The 22,471-nt window shown below is 43.0% G+C and overlaps 1 protein-coding gene across 1 annotated transcript in view; it reads left to right on the top strand.

Annotated features, from left to right (window-relative positions):
• LOC115135419 (protein phosphatase 1 regulatory inhibitor subunit 16B) overlaps positions 1 to 22,471 on the top strand; it is a 140,529-nt gene that overhangs the window by 72,318 nt on the left and 45,740 nt on the right. Inside the window, exon 3 of the mRNA XM_029670101.2 lies at positions 14,144 to 14,214. Coding sequence (XP_029525961.1) covers positions 14,144 to 14,214 — 71 coding nt within the window. The remainder of the gene's footprint in view (positions 1 to 14,143; positions 14,215 to 22,471) is intronic.

Here is a 22,471-nt window from a genome sequence, read left to right as displayed (position 1 = left end):
CTCAACAGCCATGTTCCAACACCTAGAGCAGTGTTTCTCAACACTGGTCCTCGAGTACCCCTCAACAGTGCGCATTTTTGTTGTAGCCCTGGACAACCACACCTCACTGGGGGCTTGATGATTAGTTGACAAGTTGAATCAGGTGTGCTTTTCCAGGGTTACAGTAAACATGTGTACTGTTCAGGGTACTGGAGGACCAGGGTTGGGAAACACTGATCTAGTGGAAAGCCTTCCCAGAAGAGTGGAGACTGTTAGAGCAGCAAATGGGGGACCAACTCCTTATTAATGCCCATGATTTTGGAATGAGATGTTCGACAAACAGGTGTTCATATACCTTTTGTCATGTAGTGTACTTTATAAAGAAAAAGATTTATCAGAACTCAGAGGATATGCCTTCTTTAATGTCCACTCGGGTCTGTGTGCTCCCCCTACACACACACACACACACACACACACACACACACACACACACACACAGCGGTTAGTTAAGATAACAGGAAGGGTGTGTCAGACTTTCTGTGTTTATTGATCTTTTATCGCTTTGGAAGCATCTAGCCCCTCCCCCTCATCCCTCTATCGGAATGTAGCGACGCCCAGGAAGACATTTTGGAGATTCCGTACAATAATCACCATGGCAACCCCAATCAGAGATTCCTTTATATGAGTATGGTAGAAAGTCCCTGTGCCTTCTCTCCCCCATAAGTGTGTGTGTCTGTGTGTTTTCCCACTGTTTTCACTGCTAGAGACTGTGTGGTCTGTTCTGCTCTCCCATGGGCTGACGGGTGTGGAACATTTGTACCAACAGATAGGAATCGCCCTCAGTGTGCGTCATCACCTCAAACTCTCCTCTCTAATCTATCTCTCTCATCCTCTGTTCTTTTTTCAGCCCTCTAACTTTCCCTCCCTGTCAATTATAGAGCTTTTATTAGTTTTAAGTATGCACGTTAATTTCTAGAAATTAAAAAATAGAGCCATAGAGAGGATCATCAATCTCGAGATGCTGTGTTTTGTTGTTGCGTTGTGTAGTGTCGTCTTGTATCACATTGTGTCATGTTTGTTTGTGTGTGCATGTGTATTGTGTGGATGTACAGTAATTGCACGTTGAATGTGTTGAGTCAAAGATAGGAACAGCAAGGCAGTGATTTATACACTCATCGTTAACACGTAATTTCTGTCTGATTCAGATTGAAGGGATTAGAAGCTGTAATTAAGCATTAAGGCCCGAGGGGGTGTGGAATATTGGCCAATAGGGCCCCACAGGGGATGTCATAATATTCATAAAACCTAGCGGTCAAACACAGAAATTGTGTTTTTTTTCTTCACCATTCATTTTTCCCCATAGGAATTTTAGAATCACTTCAAACAAGGACTGTAGGCTTTCCCTGGCGTGATGTTTTGATAACCGTGTAAATCTCTCTCGGACAAGGGGACTTTTATCAGGGGACTTTTGTCAGATTCGAAAATGCTAATTAGCATCAAAGTAGACATCATGCAAGACTACAAATCCCTGCAAGCTTGCATGTCATCTCTAGCTGACACCTTTGCTGTCAGCTAGCTAGCTTCCTTAATCCAAAACAAAAGATAAATTTAACATTTTCATTTACTATTCCATATTTCATTGAACTAATATGTCTTATTTATGCATTTGGTCTTGTACAGAATACTATCCTAGTAGCAGTCAGGTATTTACAATGTTCCATGAATACTAGGCTAGTTTATTTTTTTAATTGTTTTTGCTGCTTAGCTCCATTAGCAACACAATTTTTTTACCACATCCTCTTCCCTTTCAGCCGGTGGAGGTCTATATTTAAACCCTTGCAATGTCTGGTAACAATATGATCGAGGTGAAAGCTATTTCAATTCATGGTGTCAGAATGCACTGCTGTATTAAATAACTAACTTGTTGACATGTTCTGTTGCAGATTCAAAGCCAGATTAACTCATTGCAGAATGTATCCATAATCATGAAAGAATACGCATATTTATATGACAAGAAAGCACTAGTCACCAATCACGTCAAACACCTGAACTCCAGCAGTTACATTGTTTTTAAAGAAATCAAAACAGTAAACAATGCATACATATGCATTTTAAACATAACATATAAACATCTAAATTGAAGTACTATTTAAATGATTTATTAATCAATGCCACAAACCTGGGAGATTGAAGAGCACCATATGAACAATTATTATTAACCGAGAGCTCAAAGATTCTTCTGCTTCTCTATTCTAGGAATTAGACCAGCACAAATAACACAACATGTAAAACAGCATATTGGGATTTTGGTGGTTGAGTTATAAATAGAAAAGCTGGATGCTTAAGGTAGGTTTAATATATATAAAATACTAGGTCAACTCCATCAGAATGGGGAAACGAGGAAGCCTAAATGTCGCTATATCAACACCCTTGTCAATTTTACAGGTCCATATTAAATTAACAGGTCCCCCAGGCCATGCCCAGCCAACCAGAAATAGATTTTCCCCACAAAAGGGCTTTATTACAGATAGAAATACTCCTCAGTTTCATCAGCTGTCCGGGTGGCTGGTCTCCGATGATCCCGCAGGTGATGAAGCCGGATGGAGAGGTCCTGGGTTGGTGTGGTTACATGTGGTCTGCGGTTGTGAGGCTGGTTGGATGTACTGCCAAAAAAATATAAAAAAATAATAATAAATGAGGTGGCTTATGGTAAAGAATTCAACATTAAATTATCTGGTGGACATTCCTGCAGCCAGCATGCCAATTGCACACTCCCTCAACTTGAGACATCTGTGGTGTTGTGTGACACAACTGCACATTTTACAGGGCCTTTTATTGTCCCCAGCACAAGGTGCACCTGTGTAATGATCATTATGTTAAATAAGCTTCTTGAAATGCCACACCTGTCAGGTAGATGAATTATCTTGGCAAAGGAGAAATGCTCACTAATATATATATATATATATGCAATATATAACTGTATCGATGTTGCTTACTATATTAATGATCTGCTGTCCAGAAGGTAACCGCTAACAGAGCAATGTCTTCCCGCAGTAACTCGAGAGAGGATGCTAATCGGTTCATCTCTGAAACCTCTCAAAAGCCAGACCAAAATAATGCAGCTATCCAGGACTCAAATCATTACCGGTTTAAAATCGAGCATAAACTGTATCCTAAAACGTTGTTTACATACGACAGACAGTTAGATGGTCCCAGAGGGGAAATCAAAGCCAGTTCTGTTCTTCCATTTTGAAAAAGGAAATGTTTTCTATTCTTCAGTTCATGGACTATTTTGCCCAGCTGAAATTTTATTGGTTTTTGTCGTGTTTTGAAAATGTAGCTGTAAGGTTGTGAAATGAGGCAGCTTGACAATGAGACGGGCAGATACTATTAGGCAGGTGTAACTGCGATGTAGATGTAAACATTTGAACACGTCAAAAAGAGAGGGCATCCACTGATGGGTTTCAGCTTAAAATACTTATTTAAACACAGTGTTAGACTTCACGGACCTGTTCCAAAATAGAACTGGGGCTTACCCACCAGGATTCTATATATATCCCTTTTCGCATAGACTGGGTCGGATCTAGACCGGGTCCGATCCGAGCGAGGGAAGCAGCAGAAAATTATTTTCTAAAGCTACTTTATTATCCATAGCTGATACAACATGAGAGGAGGGAGAGAGAGGTGCTGCTCTAGCAGGTGGGGCAGGAACCGTACTGTGACGGACTAGAGACGGAAACCAACCAAGTCGACTCGCGCTATAGTATACTAATACCTGCCATATCTAGCTTATTTATTATAAAATAATATTACCTAGTACCTGTCTTGACTGCATCAAACCAAGCGAAGCAAGGATAATTGAGGCTGCAGTGCATGCACATTCTCATCCTACAGTTACAAATAACTATGAAGTAGCTCGTGGTCACAGTAGCCAGTCCTTCTCCTTTACTTTTAATTCCGTCATTTTAATTCCATCTTCCATTGATATCTCCTAACTTTTGCCAAACACAGAGCGAGGCTCTATGACTTTAGCCTATTGCCGCGTTGATGACTTATGATTGGCCAACAACAAGCTACACGTACCACGCTCCACTCTTGTGAAAAGCAAGAGCAAAAGCATAAATAATTACATTTCTGTCTCTCTCTACTGCAGCAGTCGCTTACGGATCTGTACAGGCCCTTCTGTCAAGTCAGTTCAAATTACACATTGAGACCTGTGACAGTCATATCAAGTCTGACCCAGACCTGTGACATGATTTAGAATTCTGGATCAGGACCCACAGTATTTGGGAACAGGTGTATCCGTTAAGACCTCTAACACTGACCAAGCTATAGCTGACAGTTTAGGAAAATTTAAACATTGGATTGCAATTAAGTGGGGCAGATGGTTAATGTGATAATGGTATCTCTAATCAGCCAAGGATGAATCATAACTTCCACTGAAGTCAAATGTTCACTTGGTCAGGCATTGATGTCAGTGGAAGTGAAAATTCGGATTCACCGCTCAGTGATTACAGTAAAGACACTTTCTAGTCTGTGTGGCAAGACATGTTATGTTGGCGATACAGCGGCTGTGAGAAGAAGAACTAGTATATTTCTAATCAGTAGCTGAGCATGGGTACAGGAAGGTCAGAGGTAGTGTGTCAGTAACAGTAATCACAGAGGACGGGGATGCTGAGGAGGGCAGCAATGCCCTGGAGGCCTTAGACAAAATCTGCTGACAAACTGGGAAGTGTAGGTTAGGTAGTGTGTACTGTAGGCCTACAGCGTACTATACTGAGAGAGGGTCAAGCTGAGGTGAGAAACAGGGAGGGGTGTGTGTTTACGTATCGTGTGTGTGTGGAGCTGCGGGGGAGTTTTGGTGGTTTTAAAGACTGATACCCTGTGGGGAATTAGTAATGTGTGCAAAAATTATCATCCCAATCTCATTTTCCTGCTCCCTCTCTCTCCAAATCCCCCTCCTACGAACATCCCCCTTCACCCCACCAGCTCACAGCCCATCACTGCACCCACCCCAGAGTTGTGTCCATTCCTGGGTCTGTTTTGTTTCCGTTATTAAAAAAGCAGTACAGGCAAAGCTGCCAAAACAGAGGATAATGATGTGAAAATAACCCGGAAAGATCAGCCTGTCTGTCAACTGTGTTATTCAGCTCTCCCCACGCTGGTTATACAGTATATTCTGTACGGTGCATCAGATCCAGCGGCTTAATAAACACATGTACGCCCACGCACACATGCACATACACACACACAGGAAGGGAACAATAATAATCCAAAAGCCTTTACATCACCTGCTGTACTGTCCAACCAAAGTCACTATGGCGATAACATCCTGACCTTAATTTATGATTTTAATAACCTTTAATTTCTGCTCAAATGAATTCTAGAAATATGATAATCCACAATTAATGGCTTCTGGGTTGATGGATGGGGCAAATGTAAGAGGTAATCCAGGATAGCAGAAAGAGGGTCTGGGGCTACAGTACCAGCATAGACATTTAGTACCCTTTGTATGAAAGCCTGGCGTGTTCTGCACACACAATTTGGTCTGAAAGCATAGTAAGGTATTGAGACTGGTCATGTGATAACGTCTAATTTGATCTGAAAGCATTGTATGGTGTTCGAGAATAGTCTATTTGAAAAAGTCTAATTTGATCTGAAAGGGGGATACCTAGTCAGTTGTTCAACTGAATGCCTTCAACTGAAATGTGTCTTCTGCATTTAACCCAACGGGGAGCTGCCTTAATTGACATCCACGCCTAGGGAACATTGGGTTAACTGCCTTGCTCAGAAGGACTGATTTTAACCTTGTCAGCTCAGGGATTCGATCCAGCAACCTTTCGGTTACTGGCCCAACGATCTAATCACTATGCTACCTGCCGCCCCTAAAGCATAGTACGTATTGAAAATAGTCTGTGATAACGTCTAATTAATTTTGGGCACCACTTGTTTGTTATTCGTCAACAGGAAACTATAAAATAGTTACAATTATCATATGATATAATCTGAAAGCAGTTCAGGACTTCTAAGTGACAAGGCAATGCATTTCTACACTTTCAGTTGTGTAGTCCTGGAACAGGAATATGCAATGCCTCCGTTCAGGAAAGCTGTGATTGGTTCAGGCGAGGGAAGGTTTCTGGGGGCTGAGTCCGCCCCCATTTATCAACTGCATTGTTCTGTGTGGCTTGAAAACAATTGAGTCAAGACTCTCCAGACACCAAACAGCACACTTTTCCGTAAACAAATAAGGGTAGTAATACCTGTTAATAGCAGAAAAACATCACACATTCCGAAACTCTTAAGGTGTATGCATTTTTCCCTGCTGAAACAGTTTGTGCATATATTACGACAGTTTTTGTTCGTTTTGGACTGCTGTTCGGTCACACAAAATGTTTAATGGTGGCAAGCCGCATTTTGAAGTCTCCGCCCCTTAGTCTGTGATTGGTCAACTGGAGGGGTGATGCGAGTTTCTGCTTCCTGACGGCTCAGCCCGAAACTGGATTCAACATGGCGAACGACAACTTCGATCATCGATTGACCGATGAGGTACAAAAGTACCTTCACCAGTACGATTCTATCCATCTGTCCATATAAAGACCAGCATGTAAAATTTAAGTTCGTGGAGGGAGATTTCAGAGACCCTGGGGTCAACCGCTTGTTTAAAAAAGTACGGTAGGGATCGCGACAAGTTCATTTTGACAAGTTTGTATTGCTGGCTTGTTCAGAATGTGGAAAGACTGACGTTTTGGAGTTCGGTTAGGGTTTTGTCGGCTGTACGGGCACACAGTCTTTCTCAACGGCCAGCTGAATTTCGGAAGCCGAAGTCTACTTCCCTTCGTCAGTGATTGGTCAACAGTAGGGATTGAGGGTAGGTGAGACGCTAACGTCCCACCAGGCCAACATCCGGTGAAACTGCAGAGAGCTAACATTCTAAATACACCATTTGTTATAGTAAACATTCTTGTAAATACATATGTATCTCACATCATTTAAAAGATGAACGTCTTATTAATCCAGCCGCTGTGTCAGATTTCAAAAGGGCTTTACTGCGAAAGCAAATATGCGATTTTCTGAGGACGGCGCCCCGTACACACAAGTATTACTAGCATTTTCCAACCAAGCTTCACAAAAGTCAGAAATAACAATAAAATTAATCGCTTACCATTTGAAGATCTCCCTCTGGTGGCAATGCCAAGTGTCCTAACTACACAGTGAATGTTCGTTTTGTTTGATAAAGTAAATTTTTATAGCCTAACACAAAACATTTTTAAACCGCTTGCGTCGTGATTTCCGTCTCATTCAACTTTGGACAAAGCGTTCGTGCTAATTACACACACTAAACAAATGTTTATCCAGTCATGGTTGGTTTCATTGCAATCCTCTGGTTGTTACTAACACAACCATACTTGATGGTTCTTTTCCCGGGACGTATTGAACAAACCGATTTTGAAGACACCAATCAATGACCTCATTGCGCACCAATGGTAGGACCGGTCTGTCATTGATTGACTGTATTTTGGCCCAATGACCACTGATCATCTTGAGATCTAGCTTGGAAGATAGCCAATGAGCTGAGATAAAGGCCAATATGTAATTGTTATACACTGCTCAAAAAAATAAAGGGAACACTAAAATAACACATCCTAGATCTGAATGAATGAAATATTCTTATTAAATACTTTTTTTCTTAGTTGAATGTGCTGACAACAAAACCACACAAAAATTATCAATGGAAATCAAATTTATCAACCCATGGAGGTCTGGATTTGGAGTCACACTCAAAATTAAAGTGGAAAACCACACTAAAGGCTGATCCAACTTTGATGTAATGTCCTTAAAACAAGTCAAAATGAGGCTCAGTAGTGTGTGTGGCCTCCACGTGCCTGTATGACCTCCCTACAATGCCTGGGCATGCTCCTGATGAGGTGGCGGATGGTCTCCTGAGGGATCTCCTCCCAGACCTGGACTAAAGCATCCGCCAACTCCTGGACAGTCTGTGGTGCAACGGGGATGGAGCGGATGGAGCGAGACATGATGTACCAGATGTGCTCAATTGGATTCAGGTCTGGGGAACGGGCGGGCCAGTCCATAGCATCAATGCCTTCCTCTTGCAGGAACTGCTGACACATTCCAGCCACATGAGGTCTAGCATTGTCTTGCATTAGGAGGAACCCAGGGCAGACCGCACCAGCATATGGTCTCACAAGGGGTCTGAGGATCTCATCTCGGTACCTAATGGCAGTCAGGCTACCTCTGGTGAGCACATGGAGGGCTGTGCGGCCCCCCAAAGAAATGCCACCCCACACCATGACTGACCCACCGCCAAACCGGTCATGCTGGAGGATGTTGCAGGCAGCAGAACGTTCTCCACGGCGTCTCCAGACTCTGTCACGTCTGTCACGTGCTCAGTGTGAACCTACTTTCATCTGTAAAGAGCACAAGGCGTCAGTGGCGAATTTGCCAATCTTGGTGTTCTCTGGCAAATGCCAAACGTCCTGCACTGTGTTGGGCTGTAAGCACAACCCCCACCTGTGGACGTCGGGCCCTCATACCACCCTCATGGAGTCTGTTTCTGACCGTTTGAGCAGACACATGCATATTTGTGGCCTGCTGGAGGTCATTTTGCAGGGCTCTGGCAGTGCTCCTCCTGCTCCTCCTTGCACAAAGGCGGAGGTAGCGGTCCTGCTGCTAGTTTGTTGCCCTCCTACGGCCTCCTCCACGTCTCCTGATGTACTGGCCTGTCTCCTGGTAGCGCCTCCATGCTCTGGACACTGACAGACACAGCAAACCTTCTTGCTACAGCTCGCATTGATGTGTCATCCTGGATGAGCTGCACTACCTGAGCCACTTGTGTGGGTTGTAGACTCAGTCTCATGCTACCACTAGTGAAAGAGTGAAAGCACCGCCAGCATTCAAAAGTGACCAAAACATCAGCCAGGAAGCATAGGAACTGAGAAGTGGTCTAGTCACCACTTTCAGAACCACTCCTTTATTGGGGATGTCTTGCTAAATAACTAATTTCCACCTGTTGTCTATTCCATTTGCACAACAGCATGTGAAATTTATTGTCAATTAGTGTTGCTTCCTAAGTGGACAGTTTGATTTCACAGAAGTGTGATTGACTTGGAGTTACATTGTGTTTGTGTTCCCTTTATTTTTTTGAGCAGTGTATGTTTTTAAGACCAGCCTTTGTCGTAAACTCTGGCGTAAAAGAGGTTCATTCGCCATTGCAAATCCTACTCGACGGAGCCACGGTTGTTACGCATAGCAGTACATATTCAATAGCATTTTCAACAATTTTATATATTTAAATTATGGCGAATAAATCCGGAAAAGCTAAATCCCAAATTAACCCAAATTATAGAGGAAATAGATGGAGACAGCGAGACCGAGTTGCTTCAGGAAGATGAATCTTTCATCGAAGCTAGTTTTGAAATATTATTCGTTTTTTGTTTTTTGGGATGTTCTTATTTTATTTGCAATATATAAAAATATCATCTGTAATGAAATGTGTAAAGTACACATTGGCTATACTGTGTGGGTGTTTAAAAAAAATGTATTTTACATAAACATGGAATGGAATAGCCCTTCACCCTAGTGATTATGTTCCCTGTACTATATATATATATAGTTTATTATATGTGTTGATACAGGGCTCATACGTGAAAGTATTGTTACTGATTTTAAAAAAAATCTTTCACAGTGGAAGCGATTCTGATTATGAGCCGCCAATGTCTAGGTGTCCATCTCCCTCTGAATCTGGTTCATCCAGCCGGACCCCCGCTGTCTCTGGCTCCACACCTACCCGGGCCATCTAGAGATGTGAAGTCAGTGACAAAGAAGAGGAGGTGGGGAAGAGAGAAACCTGCAGACAGAGGGCCAGAGGGTCGTTGGCACTCTGTGTTAGAAGATGATGTGGAACCAAATCCACCAGTTTTTAGACCCAAAAGGCAGCCAGGACCTCAACTAGACATGACTGCAAAGTACAGCCCCCTTCAACTTTTTCAACTGTTTTTCACCTCGTCAGTTGTTGATTCCCTGGTGTCAAACACCAATTAGTACAGGGCTAAGAAGCAGGCAGGAAAGAAAGAGGCATGGAAGACCATTTCCATGTCAGACCTTTTCTGCTACTTTTCAATGGTCATTTACATGGGCCTGGTGAAGTTGAAAACTCTAAGGGACTACTGGAAAACGTCAGCTCTTTATCAACTGCCTTTCCCCATGACTGTCATGTCTTGTAAAAGGTTTCTGACAGTCTCACGGGCGTTTCACATCAGTGACCCAGAAGTTGATGAGAAGAATGACAAGAGGCACACCAAGGTTTGATAGGCTGTGCAAAATCAAACCGCTCTACCCCAACATCGTTGAGGCCTGCAAGACCTATTTTCAGCCCGCCCAGAACCTTTCCATCGATGAGAAGATGGTAGCTTCAAAGGCCAGAATCAGCCTCAAACAATACATGCGTAACAAACCAACCAAATGGGGTTACAAACTGTTTGTTTTGGCTGATTCTGTGTGTGCCTACACTTGCAATTTCTTTTATTTATGAGGGGGAAAACAGTTTTGCTACCGGTAATGGACTGAGTTATGATTCCGTTATGGAGTTATTGGATTTTCAACTGCTGGGGAAGGGCTACAAACTGTTTGTGGACAACTTCTACACAAGCCCTACCCTGTTTACAGAGCTGAGGAAGCGGGATGTGTGGGCTTGTGGCACCATTCGGACCAACAGGGTCGGCTTTCGAAAGACGAAGGTGAACGACATGCCTAAGCGGGCTGAGCGGGGTACCATGCGATGGGTCTGTGAAGATGGCCTGCTCTCTGTGAAGTAGATGGATACCAGAAAGGTGGTCATGTTCTCCAGTATCCACAAGTCCTTCAGTGGAGATCACATCGTCAGGCGTGTGAAGGATGGTGCCGGGGCATGGACCACAAAAAATGTCCCCATTCCAGCTGCTGTGAAGGACTACAACAAGAGCATGGGAGGTGTGGACCTGTCAGATGCGATGCGCTGATAGGGTACTACAATTTTCTCCACAAGACCATGAAATGGTGCAAGACATTTTTCTAGCATTTCATTGACATTGCTGTGGTGAATTCCTTCATCCTCCAGAAGGAAATGGCCAAGAGCTGTGGACAGCCCCCCATCTCACAGCTAGCCTTCAGGGAGCTGCTCATTCAGGAGCTTGCTAGCTACAGCAAGTCCACTGCAGCACCTTCTGTCCCTTCTGCTCCAACCAGTGGTGTTCACCTGCCCAGATTCATCTCTGCAGGCATGAATGTGCCTCAGGGCAAACAGGACACAGTAGGGAGACGTCGTTGTGCCCTTTTGTCACAGGAAATGCCCCATCACCTGCATCACCTGTTCAGTAAGCCTCTGCTTTACAGCAGAAAGAGACTGCTATGGGCCATGGCACCAGCAGCACAATATTGTGTAGAGGACTGAGGGTCTTCACAATATTGTAAATATGTAAATAGTTACCCTTGTTGTTTGTTTATATATATACAGTGCCTTGCGAAAGTATTCGGCCCCCTTGAACTTTGCGACCTTTTGCCACATTTCAGGCTTCAAACATAAATATATAAAACTGTATTTTTTTGTGAAGAATCAACAACAAGTGGGACGCAATCATGAAGTGGAACGACATTTATTGGATATTTCAAACTTTTTTAACAAATCAAAAACTGAAAAATTGGGCGTGCAAAATTATTCAGCCCCCTTAAGTTAATACTTTGTAGCGCCACCTTTTGCTGCGATTACAGTCAGTCAAGCAAAGGCCAGCTTCTTCAGGCAGAAGTTTGCATCCTGTAGCGCCAACTCCAAAAAATTCTGGGACACTGTGAAGTCCATGGAGAACAAGAGCACCTCCTCCCAGGTGCCCACTGCACTGAGGCTAGGTAACACGGTCACCACCGATAAACCCATGATTATCGAAAACTTCAACAAGCATTTCTCAATGGCCATGCCTACCTCGGCCAACAGCTCGCCCACCCCCCGCAGCTACTCGCCCAAGCCTCTCCAGGTTCTCCTTTACCCAAATCCAGATAGCAGATGTTCTGAAAGAGCTGCAAAACCTGGACCCGTACAAATCAGCTGGGCTTGACAATCTGGACCCTCTATTTCTGAAACTATCCGCCGCCATTGTCGCAACCCCTATTACCAGCCTGTTCAACCTCTCTTTCATATCGTCTGAGATCCCCAAGGATTGGAAAGCTGCCGCAGTCATCCCCCTCTTCAAAGGGGGAGATACCCTGGACCCAAACTGTTACAGACCTATATCCATCCTGCCCTGCCTATCTAAGGTCTTCGAAAGCCAAGTCAACAAACAGGTCACTGACCATCTCGAATCCCACCGTACCTTCTCCGCTGTGCAATCTGGTTTCCGAGCCGGTCACGGGTGCACCTCAGCCACGCTCAAGGTACTAAACGATATCATAACCGCCATCGATAAAAGACAGTACTGTGCAGCCGTCTTCATCGACCTTGCCAAGGCTTTCGACTCTGTCAATCACCATATTCTTATCGGCAGACTCAGTAGCCTCGGTTTTTCAGATGACTGCCTTGCCTGGTTCACCAATTACTTTGCAGACAGAGTTCAGTGTGTCAAATCGGAGGGCATGCTGTCCGGTCCTCTGGCAGTCTCTATGGGGGTGCCACAGGGTTCAATTCTTGGGCCGACTCTTTTCTCTGTATATATCAATGATGTTGCTCTTGCTGCGGGCGATTCCCTGATCCACCTTTACGCAGACGACACCATTCTATATACTTCCGGCCCGTCCTTGGACACTCTGCTATCTAACCTCCAAACGAGCTTCAATGCCATACAACACTCCTTCCGTGGCCTCCAACTGCTCTTAAACGCTAGTAAAACCAAATGCATGCTTTTCAACCGTTCGCTGCCTGCACCCGCACGCCTGACCAGCATCACCACCCTGGATGGTTCCGACCTTGAATATGTGGACATCTATAAGTACCTAGGTGTCTGGCTAGACTGTAAACTCTCCTTCCAGACTCATATCAAACATCTCCAATCGAAAATCTACTTTCTATTCCGCAACAAAGCCTCCTTCACTCACGCCGCCAAACTTACCCTAGTAAAACTGACTATCCTACCGATCCTCGACTTCGGCGATGTCATCTACAAAATTGCTTCCAACACTCTACTCAGCAAACTCGATGCAGTTTATCACAGTGCCATCCGTTTTGTCACTAAAGCACCTTATTCCACCCACCACTGCGACCTGTATGCTCTAGTCGGCTGGCCCTCGCTACATATTCGTCACCAGACGCACTGGCTCCAGGTAATCTACAAGTCCATGCTAGGTAAAGCTCCGCCTTATCGCAGTTCACTGGTCACGATGGCAACACCCACCCGTAACACGCGCTCCAGCAGGTGCATCTCACTGATCATCCCTAAAGCCAACACCTCATTTGGCCGCCTTTCGTTCCAGTTCTCTGCTGCCTGTGACTGGAATGAATTGCAAAAATCGCTGAAGTTGGAGACTTTTATCTCCCTCACCAACTTCAAACATCTGCTATCTGAGCAGCTAACCGATTGCTGCAGCTGTACATAGTCTATCGGTAAATAGCCCACCCATTTTTACCTACCTCATCCCATACTGTTTTTATTCATTTTATTTTCTGCTCTTTTGCACACCAATATCTCTACCTGTACATGACCATCTGATCATTTATCACTCCAGTGTTAATCTGCAAAATTGTAATTATTCGCCTACCTCCTCATGCCTTTTTGCACACAATGTATATAGACTCTCCTTTTTCTACTGTATTATTGACTTGTTAATTGTTTACTCCATGTGTAACTCTGTGTTGTCTGTTCACACTGCTATGCTTTATCTTGGCCAGGTCGCAGTTGCAAATGAGAACTTGTTCTCAACTAGCCTACCTGGTTAAATAAAGGTGAAATAAAAAATAAAAAAATATACTAGAGGTTTGACATTAGCAAAAGAGTGAAGGACAACTCCTGCTGGGAACTTACTGTGAGTGGCCCCCCTCTTCCTAGGTTCTCTGGCCAGTGGAGAGAGGCTAAATGTGTGTTGTCGTTGTTCTTGTTGTCTGGCGTGGATGTGTGAAGTCCTCTCTGTTCTACCATGGTTTGTTAATGTGTTGTCCCTTCTGTTTCTCTCCCTCTCTGTGTTCCAGTACGCTACCTGCTGAAGAACAATGTCAGTCCAGACTTGTGCAATGAGGATGGACTCACTGCCCTACACCAGGTGAGCTTATGTTCCTCTGTCACTAATTATAAACAATATAATTACTAAGTCCTTCAATCCACATATTTTTCAGTGGCAGTCATACTTTAGGTCCAAATAGTTCTCCCCAGTCGCTCTGTCTCTCTCTAAAATCCAGGACACCAGACACTCAAAAAATATATATGGTTAACCGGCACCATCAACTGATTGAAAACCGCTTGAATGTACCAAAAAGTTATCGTATAAAATAAACATACTTGGTGGTGTGATGGAGCTGGTGCCAGAAAACCAGCTCGGGCCTTCAGCTCAGAGTCAGTCTGCTTGTCTGTCTGTCTGTCCACAACACCAGATCATCTGCACTCTTAGGATATAAAACTGAGCCTTCTGAGCCCTCCCCAAAAAATAGCAGCCACATCCAAAGATTGGGGGGGTTGTGGCACTTGCGTGTGTTTATTAACTCGGCTAGCCGAACCGAACGAGTGTGCTCACATACTCTCAATCTGTTTTCCGAGTGTCGCAGTGGTCTAAGACTGCATCCCAGTGCAAGAGGCGTCACTGCAGTACCTGGTTCAAATCCAGACTGCATCACATCCGGCCGTGATTGTGAGTCCCATAGGGCGGAGCACAATTGGCCCAGCATCGTCCAGGTTTGGCTGGGGTAGGCCGTCATTGTAAATAAGAATTTGTTCTTAACTGATTTGCCTAGTTAAATAAATAAAGAATTAAAACGTTTCTTGCCATGCAGTGGTGGGCTGCGTGTGCGTGCATGTTTGTGCGTGCGTCTTTACTTTGTGTTTGTCTGAGGTAGTGTTATTAATGAGTTGTTCCAGGCCATGCTATTGTACCTGCAGTGTGGTGTGCTCTCGTTATGACACGGGGCATTAATCAATGCAGCCCGGCACACACTTTGGCTCCGTCTCTATTCATGTTTCCTCAATTCCTCAATTCCATTTCTCAAAAACAATTACAAACAATAAAAGGCGTATGCTGCAATAAACCCCGGGACAGTAGAGGGCGATGAGCTGGTAATAGCCATCTATGGCCAAACAAGGAAGTGACAACACACCCAAGCAAGGAAGAGGCGAGCGGGAGAATAAAATAGTGTACACAGAGAGACACTTGACTGGCAAGAAAATATAATTTGTGCGAATTACCCAGGATCTACTAGACTTTATGTATCGAAACATAAATAATAGGTGAGATACGGAGACAGAGAAGATGCCCGCTACAGGTTTACAAGGGTGGATGTAGGGGCATACGGCCGAGAGAGCTATGGTGGAGTGTTTCAAGAGTCTTTTGGGTCTAAACTGCAGAAGACCCTCGATTTACAACCGCCAGATGTCCTGCCAGGTTCCACAATGCCAAGTCCTCATGTTTTCCTGGGAGATGCAACTTTCCCCCTACAAGAGGACCTCATGCTCCCTTATACATACATGTATGTTGATAATTGACTGTTGGAATCAATTTCACTTATTCTGTTTCACATTTCCCTTGTTTATGTATACATGTAGGCACCTCTCTGATGAATTACGTTTTATTTATTTATATACAGTACCAGTCCAAATTTTGGACACCTAATTATAAGGTTTTATTTTTACTGTTTTCTACATTGTAGAATAGTAATGAAGACATCACAACTATGAAATAACACATATGGAATCATAATTTTTTGTGCATTAAAATAAAATGTATGAGAAATACAGTGTAGACATTACTAATGTTGTAAAGGACTATTGTAGCTGGAAATGGCAGATTTATTAAATATATTTTATTTATTTTTATGGAATATCAACATAGGCGTACAGAGGCCCATTATCAGCAGCCATCACTCCTGTGTTCCAATGGCACATTCTGTTAGCTATTCCAAGTTTATAATTTTAATAGGCTAATTGATCATTAGAAAACCCTTTTTCAATTATGTTAGCACTGCTGAAAGCTGTTGCTCTGTTTAAAGAAGCAATACAATTTGCCGCCTTTAGATTAGTTGATTATCTTGAGCATCATCATTTGTGGGTTTGATTACAGGCTCAAAATGGCCAGAAACAACGACATTTCTTCTGAAACGTGTCAGTCTATTCTTGTTCTGAGAAATGAAGGCTATTCCATGCGACAAATTGCCAAGAAACTGAAGATCTCATACAACGCTGTGTACTACTCCCTTCACAGAACAGTGCAAACTGGCTCTAACCAGATTAGAGTCCTCAACTGGCAACTTCGTAAAATAGTACCCGCAAAACACCAGTCTCAATGTCAACAGTGAAGAGGCGACTCTGGGATGCTGGCCTTCTAGGCAGCGTGCCATTGGAACACAGGAGTGATGGTTGCTGATAATGGGCCTCTGTAACACCTATGTAGATATTTCATAAAAATCTGCTGTTTCCAGCTACGATAGTCATTAACTTCATATGGCTGCAGGGGCAGTATTGAGTAGCTTGGATGAAAAGGTGCCCATTGTAAACGGCCAGCTCCTAAGTCTCAGTTGCTAATATATGCATATTATTATTAGTATTGGATAGAAAACACTCTAAAGTTTCCAAAACTGTCAAAATATTGACTGTGAGTATAACAGAACTGATATTGCAGGTGAAACCCTGAGGAAAATCAAAACAGGAAGTGGCTTCTATTTTGAAAACTCCATGTTCCATAGCCTCCCTTTGCTGGATTTAAAGGGATATGAACCAGATTCCTTTTCCTATCGCTTCCTCAAGGTGTCAGTCTTCAGACATAGTTTCAGGCTTTTATTTTGAAAAATGAGCCAGAACGATAACATCGCGTCAAGTGGTCACATGAGTTTTGCTCGCGCAAGAGAGTTTGGGCAGCCACTGCTTTTCCCTCCTACTGTGAAAGACATTTGCGGTTGATATATTATCGATTTATATATTTTAAAAACAACCTGAGGATCGATTATAAAAAACATTTGACATGTTTCTGTGGGCATTATGGAAACTATTTGGAATTTTCATCTGTATTGTCGTGACCGCTCTTTCCTGTGGATTTCTGAACATAACGCGACAAACAAACTGAGGTATTGTGGATATAAAGATAATCTTTATGGAACAAAAGGAACATTTGTTGTGTAACTGGGAGTCTCGTGAGTGAAAACATCTGAAGTCCATCAAATGTAAACGATTAAGTTGATTGCTTTTCTGATTTTCGTGACCAAGCTTCCTGATGCTAAGTGTACTTAATGTTTTGTTGTGCGATCGATAAACTTACACAAACGCTTACATTTACATTTACATTTAAGTCATTTAGCAGACGCTCTTATCCAGAGCGACTTACAAATTGGTGCGTTCACCTTAAGACATCCAGTGGAACAGCCACTTTACAATAGTGCATCTAAATCTTTTAAGGGGGGTGAGAAGGATTACTTTATCCTATCCTAGGTATTCCTGAAAGAGGTGGGGTTTCAGGTGTCTCCGGAAGGTGGTGATTGACTCCGCTGTCCTGGCGTCGTGAGGGAGTTTGTTCCACCATTGGGGGGCCAGAGCAGCGAACAGTTTTGACTGGGCTGCGCGGGAACTGTACTTCCTCAGTGGTAGGGAGGCGAGCAGGCCAGAGGTGGATGAACGCAGTGCCCTTGTTTGGGTGTAGGGCCTGATCAGAGCCTGGAGGTACTGAGGTGCCGTTCCCCTCACAGCTCCGTAGGCAAGCACCATGGTCTTGTAGCGGATGCGAGCTTCAACTGGAAGCCAGTGGAGAGAGCGGAGGAGCGGGGTGACGTGAGAGAACTTGGGAAGGTTGAACACCAGACGGGCTGCGGCGTTCTGGATGAGTTGTAGGGGTTTAATGGCACAGGCAGGGAGCCCAGCCAACAGCGAGTTGCAGTAATCCAGACGGGAGATGACAAGTGCCTGGATTAGGACCTGCGCTGCTTCCTGTGTGAGGCAGGGTTGTACTCTGCGGATGTTGTAGAGCATGAACCTACAAGAACGGGCCACCGCCTTGATGTTAGTTGAGAACGACAGGGTGTTGTCCAGGATCACGCCAAGGTTCTTAGCGCTCTGGGAGGAGGACACAATGGAGTTGTCAACCGTGATGGCGAGATCATGGAATGGGCAGTCCTTCCCCGGGAGGAAGAGCAGCTCCGTCTTGCCGAGGTTCAGCTTGAGGTGGTGATCCGTCATCCACACTGATATGTCTGCCAGACATGCAGAGATGCGATTCGCCACCTGGTCATCACCGCTTGGATTGCTTTCGCTGTAAAGCATAATTTCAAAATCTGACACGACAGGTGGATTTACAAAAGGCTAAGCTGTGTGCACTTGTGATTTCATGAATATAAATATTTGTAGTAATATTTATTGAATGTAGCGCTATGCTATTCAGCGGTTGTTGACACCTATCCCGATAGGGGGATTGCAGCCATAACAAGTTAACAATGTCTACACTGTATTTCTGATCAGTATGATGTTATTTTAATGGACAAAAAAAGAAGTTTCTAAGTGACCCCAGACTTTTGAATGGTAGTGTGTATTTTTTGTGTGTTGGGCATCAATTATACCTTGACTATCACCATTCATTCTCGCTGTTGATAATTCTAATGTTATAACTTCTAATTGTAACTGTATCCACTGGCGAATTGGGAGAGAGTGGAGTGATTGCTATCAAGAGCCAACATCTTTTTTTGCGGCAGTGTTGTCTGCCAGCAGTAATGGTCTCTGGTTGATTGAGAGATTCAATGAGCTATCATCGTTAAGTAACATAGGAAATGCAAAGCAGTGAATATTTACATTCATGCACTTTGAAATAAATTTGTAACTTTGTCCTAGAAGCATTTAAATGCACAGCACTCCCACATCATATGAATGAATATGCCTACCTGATACAGGGGACACAGTGAACAGTTGGGAATTGGGGCCAGTTTCATCGTAAAGTTTCCTTTAAATACAGTCTGAACAAACTGAAGATGTATAAATTCATGGTTCAGATTACGGGATGCCAAGGTCCAATTTTCCCATATTCTGTTCCAGTTAAAGGGTTTTTCAAATTCACTTAGATCTGTGAACCATATGTTTTTAATGGCTAGTTTAAAAATGTTTTTTTCAAAAGTTTATATATTATAGATATCAGTCCTTTCGGGAGCCCAGATCATTTATTTATAAATTCCATCATTTGATGGTTTGGTAGTAGGGTTTCCCAAGGGATTCCTTAGGACATCATAGCTGACCTAAATTGTAAGTATAGAAAAGGAGTTGGCTGGTAATACTGTATGTATGCGTCGTTCAAATCTTGGAAGGTTGTCAAACCATTACTGTCCATGATATTGGCAAGGACACGGATTCCACATGTGGATCATTGGGGGGATGAAAAAGGCTGGCCTCCAGATCGTAAGGCATTATTGTGAAATATTGGAGTATAGATGGGCCATTTTGATTCCCAGTTACATTGTTTTTCAATTTTGCACCAAATATACATTTTGTGAGCAAAAAAAGCACCAAAGCGTAGTTGACATTGTTTAAGCCTAGCATTCAGCAGGCAACATTTTCACAAAAACAAGAAAAGCATTCAAATATAATAATTTACCTTTGAAGAACTTCGGATGTTTTCAATGAGGAGACTCTCAGTTAGATAGCAAATGTTCAGTTTTTCCCAAAATATTATTTGTGTAGGAGAAATCGCTCCGTTTTGTTCATCACGTTTGGCTAAGAAACCCCCCCGAAAATTCAGTCGTTACAACGCAAACTTTTTCCCAAATTAACTCCATAATATCGACAGAAACATGGCAAACGTTGTTTAGAATCAATCCTCAAGGTGTTTTTCACATATCTATTCGATGATAAATCACTCGTTGCAGTTTGGTTTCTCCTCTGTTCAAAATAGAAAAATGCACACACCTAGAGATTACGCAATAGTTTCGACGGAGGACACCGAGCGGACACCTGGTAAATGTAGTCTCTTATGGTCAATTTTCCAATGATATGCCTACAAATACATCACAATGCTGCAAACACCTTGGGGAAACGACGGAAAGTGTAGGCTCATTCCTTGCACATTCACAGCCATATAAGGAGACATTGGAACACAGCGCCTCCAAAATCTGGCTCACTTCCTGAATGAAATTTCATCTTGGTTTCGCCTGTAGCAGTAGTTCTGTGGCACTCACAGACAATATCTTTGCAGTTTTGGAAACGTCAGTGTGTTTTCTTTCCAAAGCTGTCAATTATATGCATAGTCAAGCTTCTTTTCGTGACAAAATATCTTGTTTAACACGGGAACGTTTTTCATCCAAAAATGAAATACTGCCCCCAGAGGTTCAAGAGGTTAAGGGATATATCAGTAAAGACCACATCTTACAGTGCAATAGGAGACGTCATATGTCTTTCTATACTCAAATAATGAGAATGTATAATGAGATGACATGATCAGTAGATTTGAGGGAAATTGCTGTTATTTACTTCGATTGACGAATTGCCTGAGCTTGGGGCCATGGATAATAAAAATAGCAAAAGAGATCACGATGTCTGCTGCATCTAGGGATTCTGAATGGAGAAGAGCAGATATCACCTGTTAGAACTATGGCTAAGGGATTGGCATAGTGGCCCTTTACACACCTTTACAAAGTTGCAGATTTGGGCACTGATAAACGCCTAAATTGGAACACGGTGGCCGTACAATAACATGCTGTACATGACGTCAGAGCTCTGGCTCTGCTCTTCACAGCCCTGTATGGGTGTTGACTGACAGAAGTTCTGTTCTGAACTTGAGCACCTGGGACTCTAGGTATTCTGAAAGATGAGACGTTGAGGATTACTATAAATACCGCTTTGATGTTATACAAGCAAACACCCGTGAGTTCAATTGGGCACTTCACATTTCCATATCATAAAACGTTCACGATCACTATGTTTGATGTACCATTACAAGATGACATGGTGTAATACCCTTGGTTGTTCTGAACAGACCAGTTAGTTCTCTCACTCAAACCCTTGTCATTTTTTTTGTCTTGTGTTGCACCTACCCCACATTTCCCAGGAATATTCTCATGTTACTGAATGTATCCGGAGTATTGTCAGATTTTGTTATCAACAAATGTGGCAAAAGTACAGTAAATGTCAAATTCAAATAAAATCAACAGTGTAATGTTTGGATTCAGTCTTGTGTCAGGTGAACTGTTGTGTCCTCGTCTTTTGGTCTAATCATTCTCCCATAATCTCGAAACGGTTCCCTTTCAATTGCTGCCATGGATATGCATTTCATATTTTTTCCGCAAGAAACATTTCAATTTAGTCCTATCCATATAGGCCAATTCCCACGAGTGTAAAGGGTTAATCATATTAATGAAATAGGAGCTAATTCCCATATGTTCCAAGACAGACCAGAGATACAGTATGACCATTCTAGTCTATCAAAAGTGTTTTCTGCATCGAGAGAGAGGAGGTTATCTGAGGTTACATTTTTTTTTAACAAACCGCTTTGGTCCTGTAATTTTTGTTTGTTTTGGATAGAAAGTGTTGTTGGTGAGAGATTCGGCACAGTGCAGTGACGTTGCTCAGGCTGATCATCTCGAACATACTGTATAATTTATGTAGCTCTCTGCTCTGTCTTGTACTCCGTCTGTCTGGCACCACTTGGTGATGGGTGGGTGGCAAGACATCTTCTCTCTCATGGAAAATAAATAAATGTCTCAATTTAATTTCCTGTGCGATTAGTCATAAGAAGAGAAGAGTAGGCGACTTTAATTTCATTTTCTGAGTTTATATGTTCCGTTAGTCTGTCAGCGTCATGTAAATATAGTAACTCATTTCATTTCGATGGTCAGCACCACACCTCAAAGTGTGTGTTTTCACTTTTGTGTTTGTTCTATTCTCTCCCTGGCACATAATTCTGGACCATGGGTAGCATGTCTTGACTGAGGGGTCTGGGCCTCTTGGTCCAGTGACAGGCCTCTATGTTGGAGCACAATGATTTGTTTGATTTATTTATGGGGTTAGAAAATACTTCACATATAGATAAAGAGAATACATTAGATCCAAGGGGATAACATAAAAGTATCATATAACAACTTACATCCAATATGGTTCTGGAAAGGAAAATAATGACCAATTGACTATACATGAAGAACACACACTAGCTTTGTGTTATTTTTAAACCTGCTGCAAATACTGTGAAAGTATTTGTGTGTGTGGGGGGGGGGTGTTCTTTTATCCTTGTGGGGACATAAAATCCTCAAGTCCCAACAGGGACTGTAAAACAAGGAAAACTCAGCCCCGTTTCCCACATCCCCATGAGGACAAAGGTTATTTTAAACTTCAGTGTTAGGGTCACAATTAGCGTT

The sequence above is a fragment of the Oncorhynchus nerka genome, linkage group LG2, assembly GCF_034236695.1.
Source record: "Oncorhynchus nerka isolate Pitt River linkage group LG2, Oner_Uvic_2.0, whole genome shotgun sequence".
Classification (NCBI taxonomy): domain Eukaryota; kingdom Metazoa; phylum Chordata; class Actinopteri; order Salmoniformes; family Salmonidae; genus Oncorhynchus; species Oncorhynchus nerka.
Note: the sequence above shows the minus strand (reverse complement) of the source record. Positions and strands in the feature narration are given on the sequence as shown.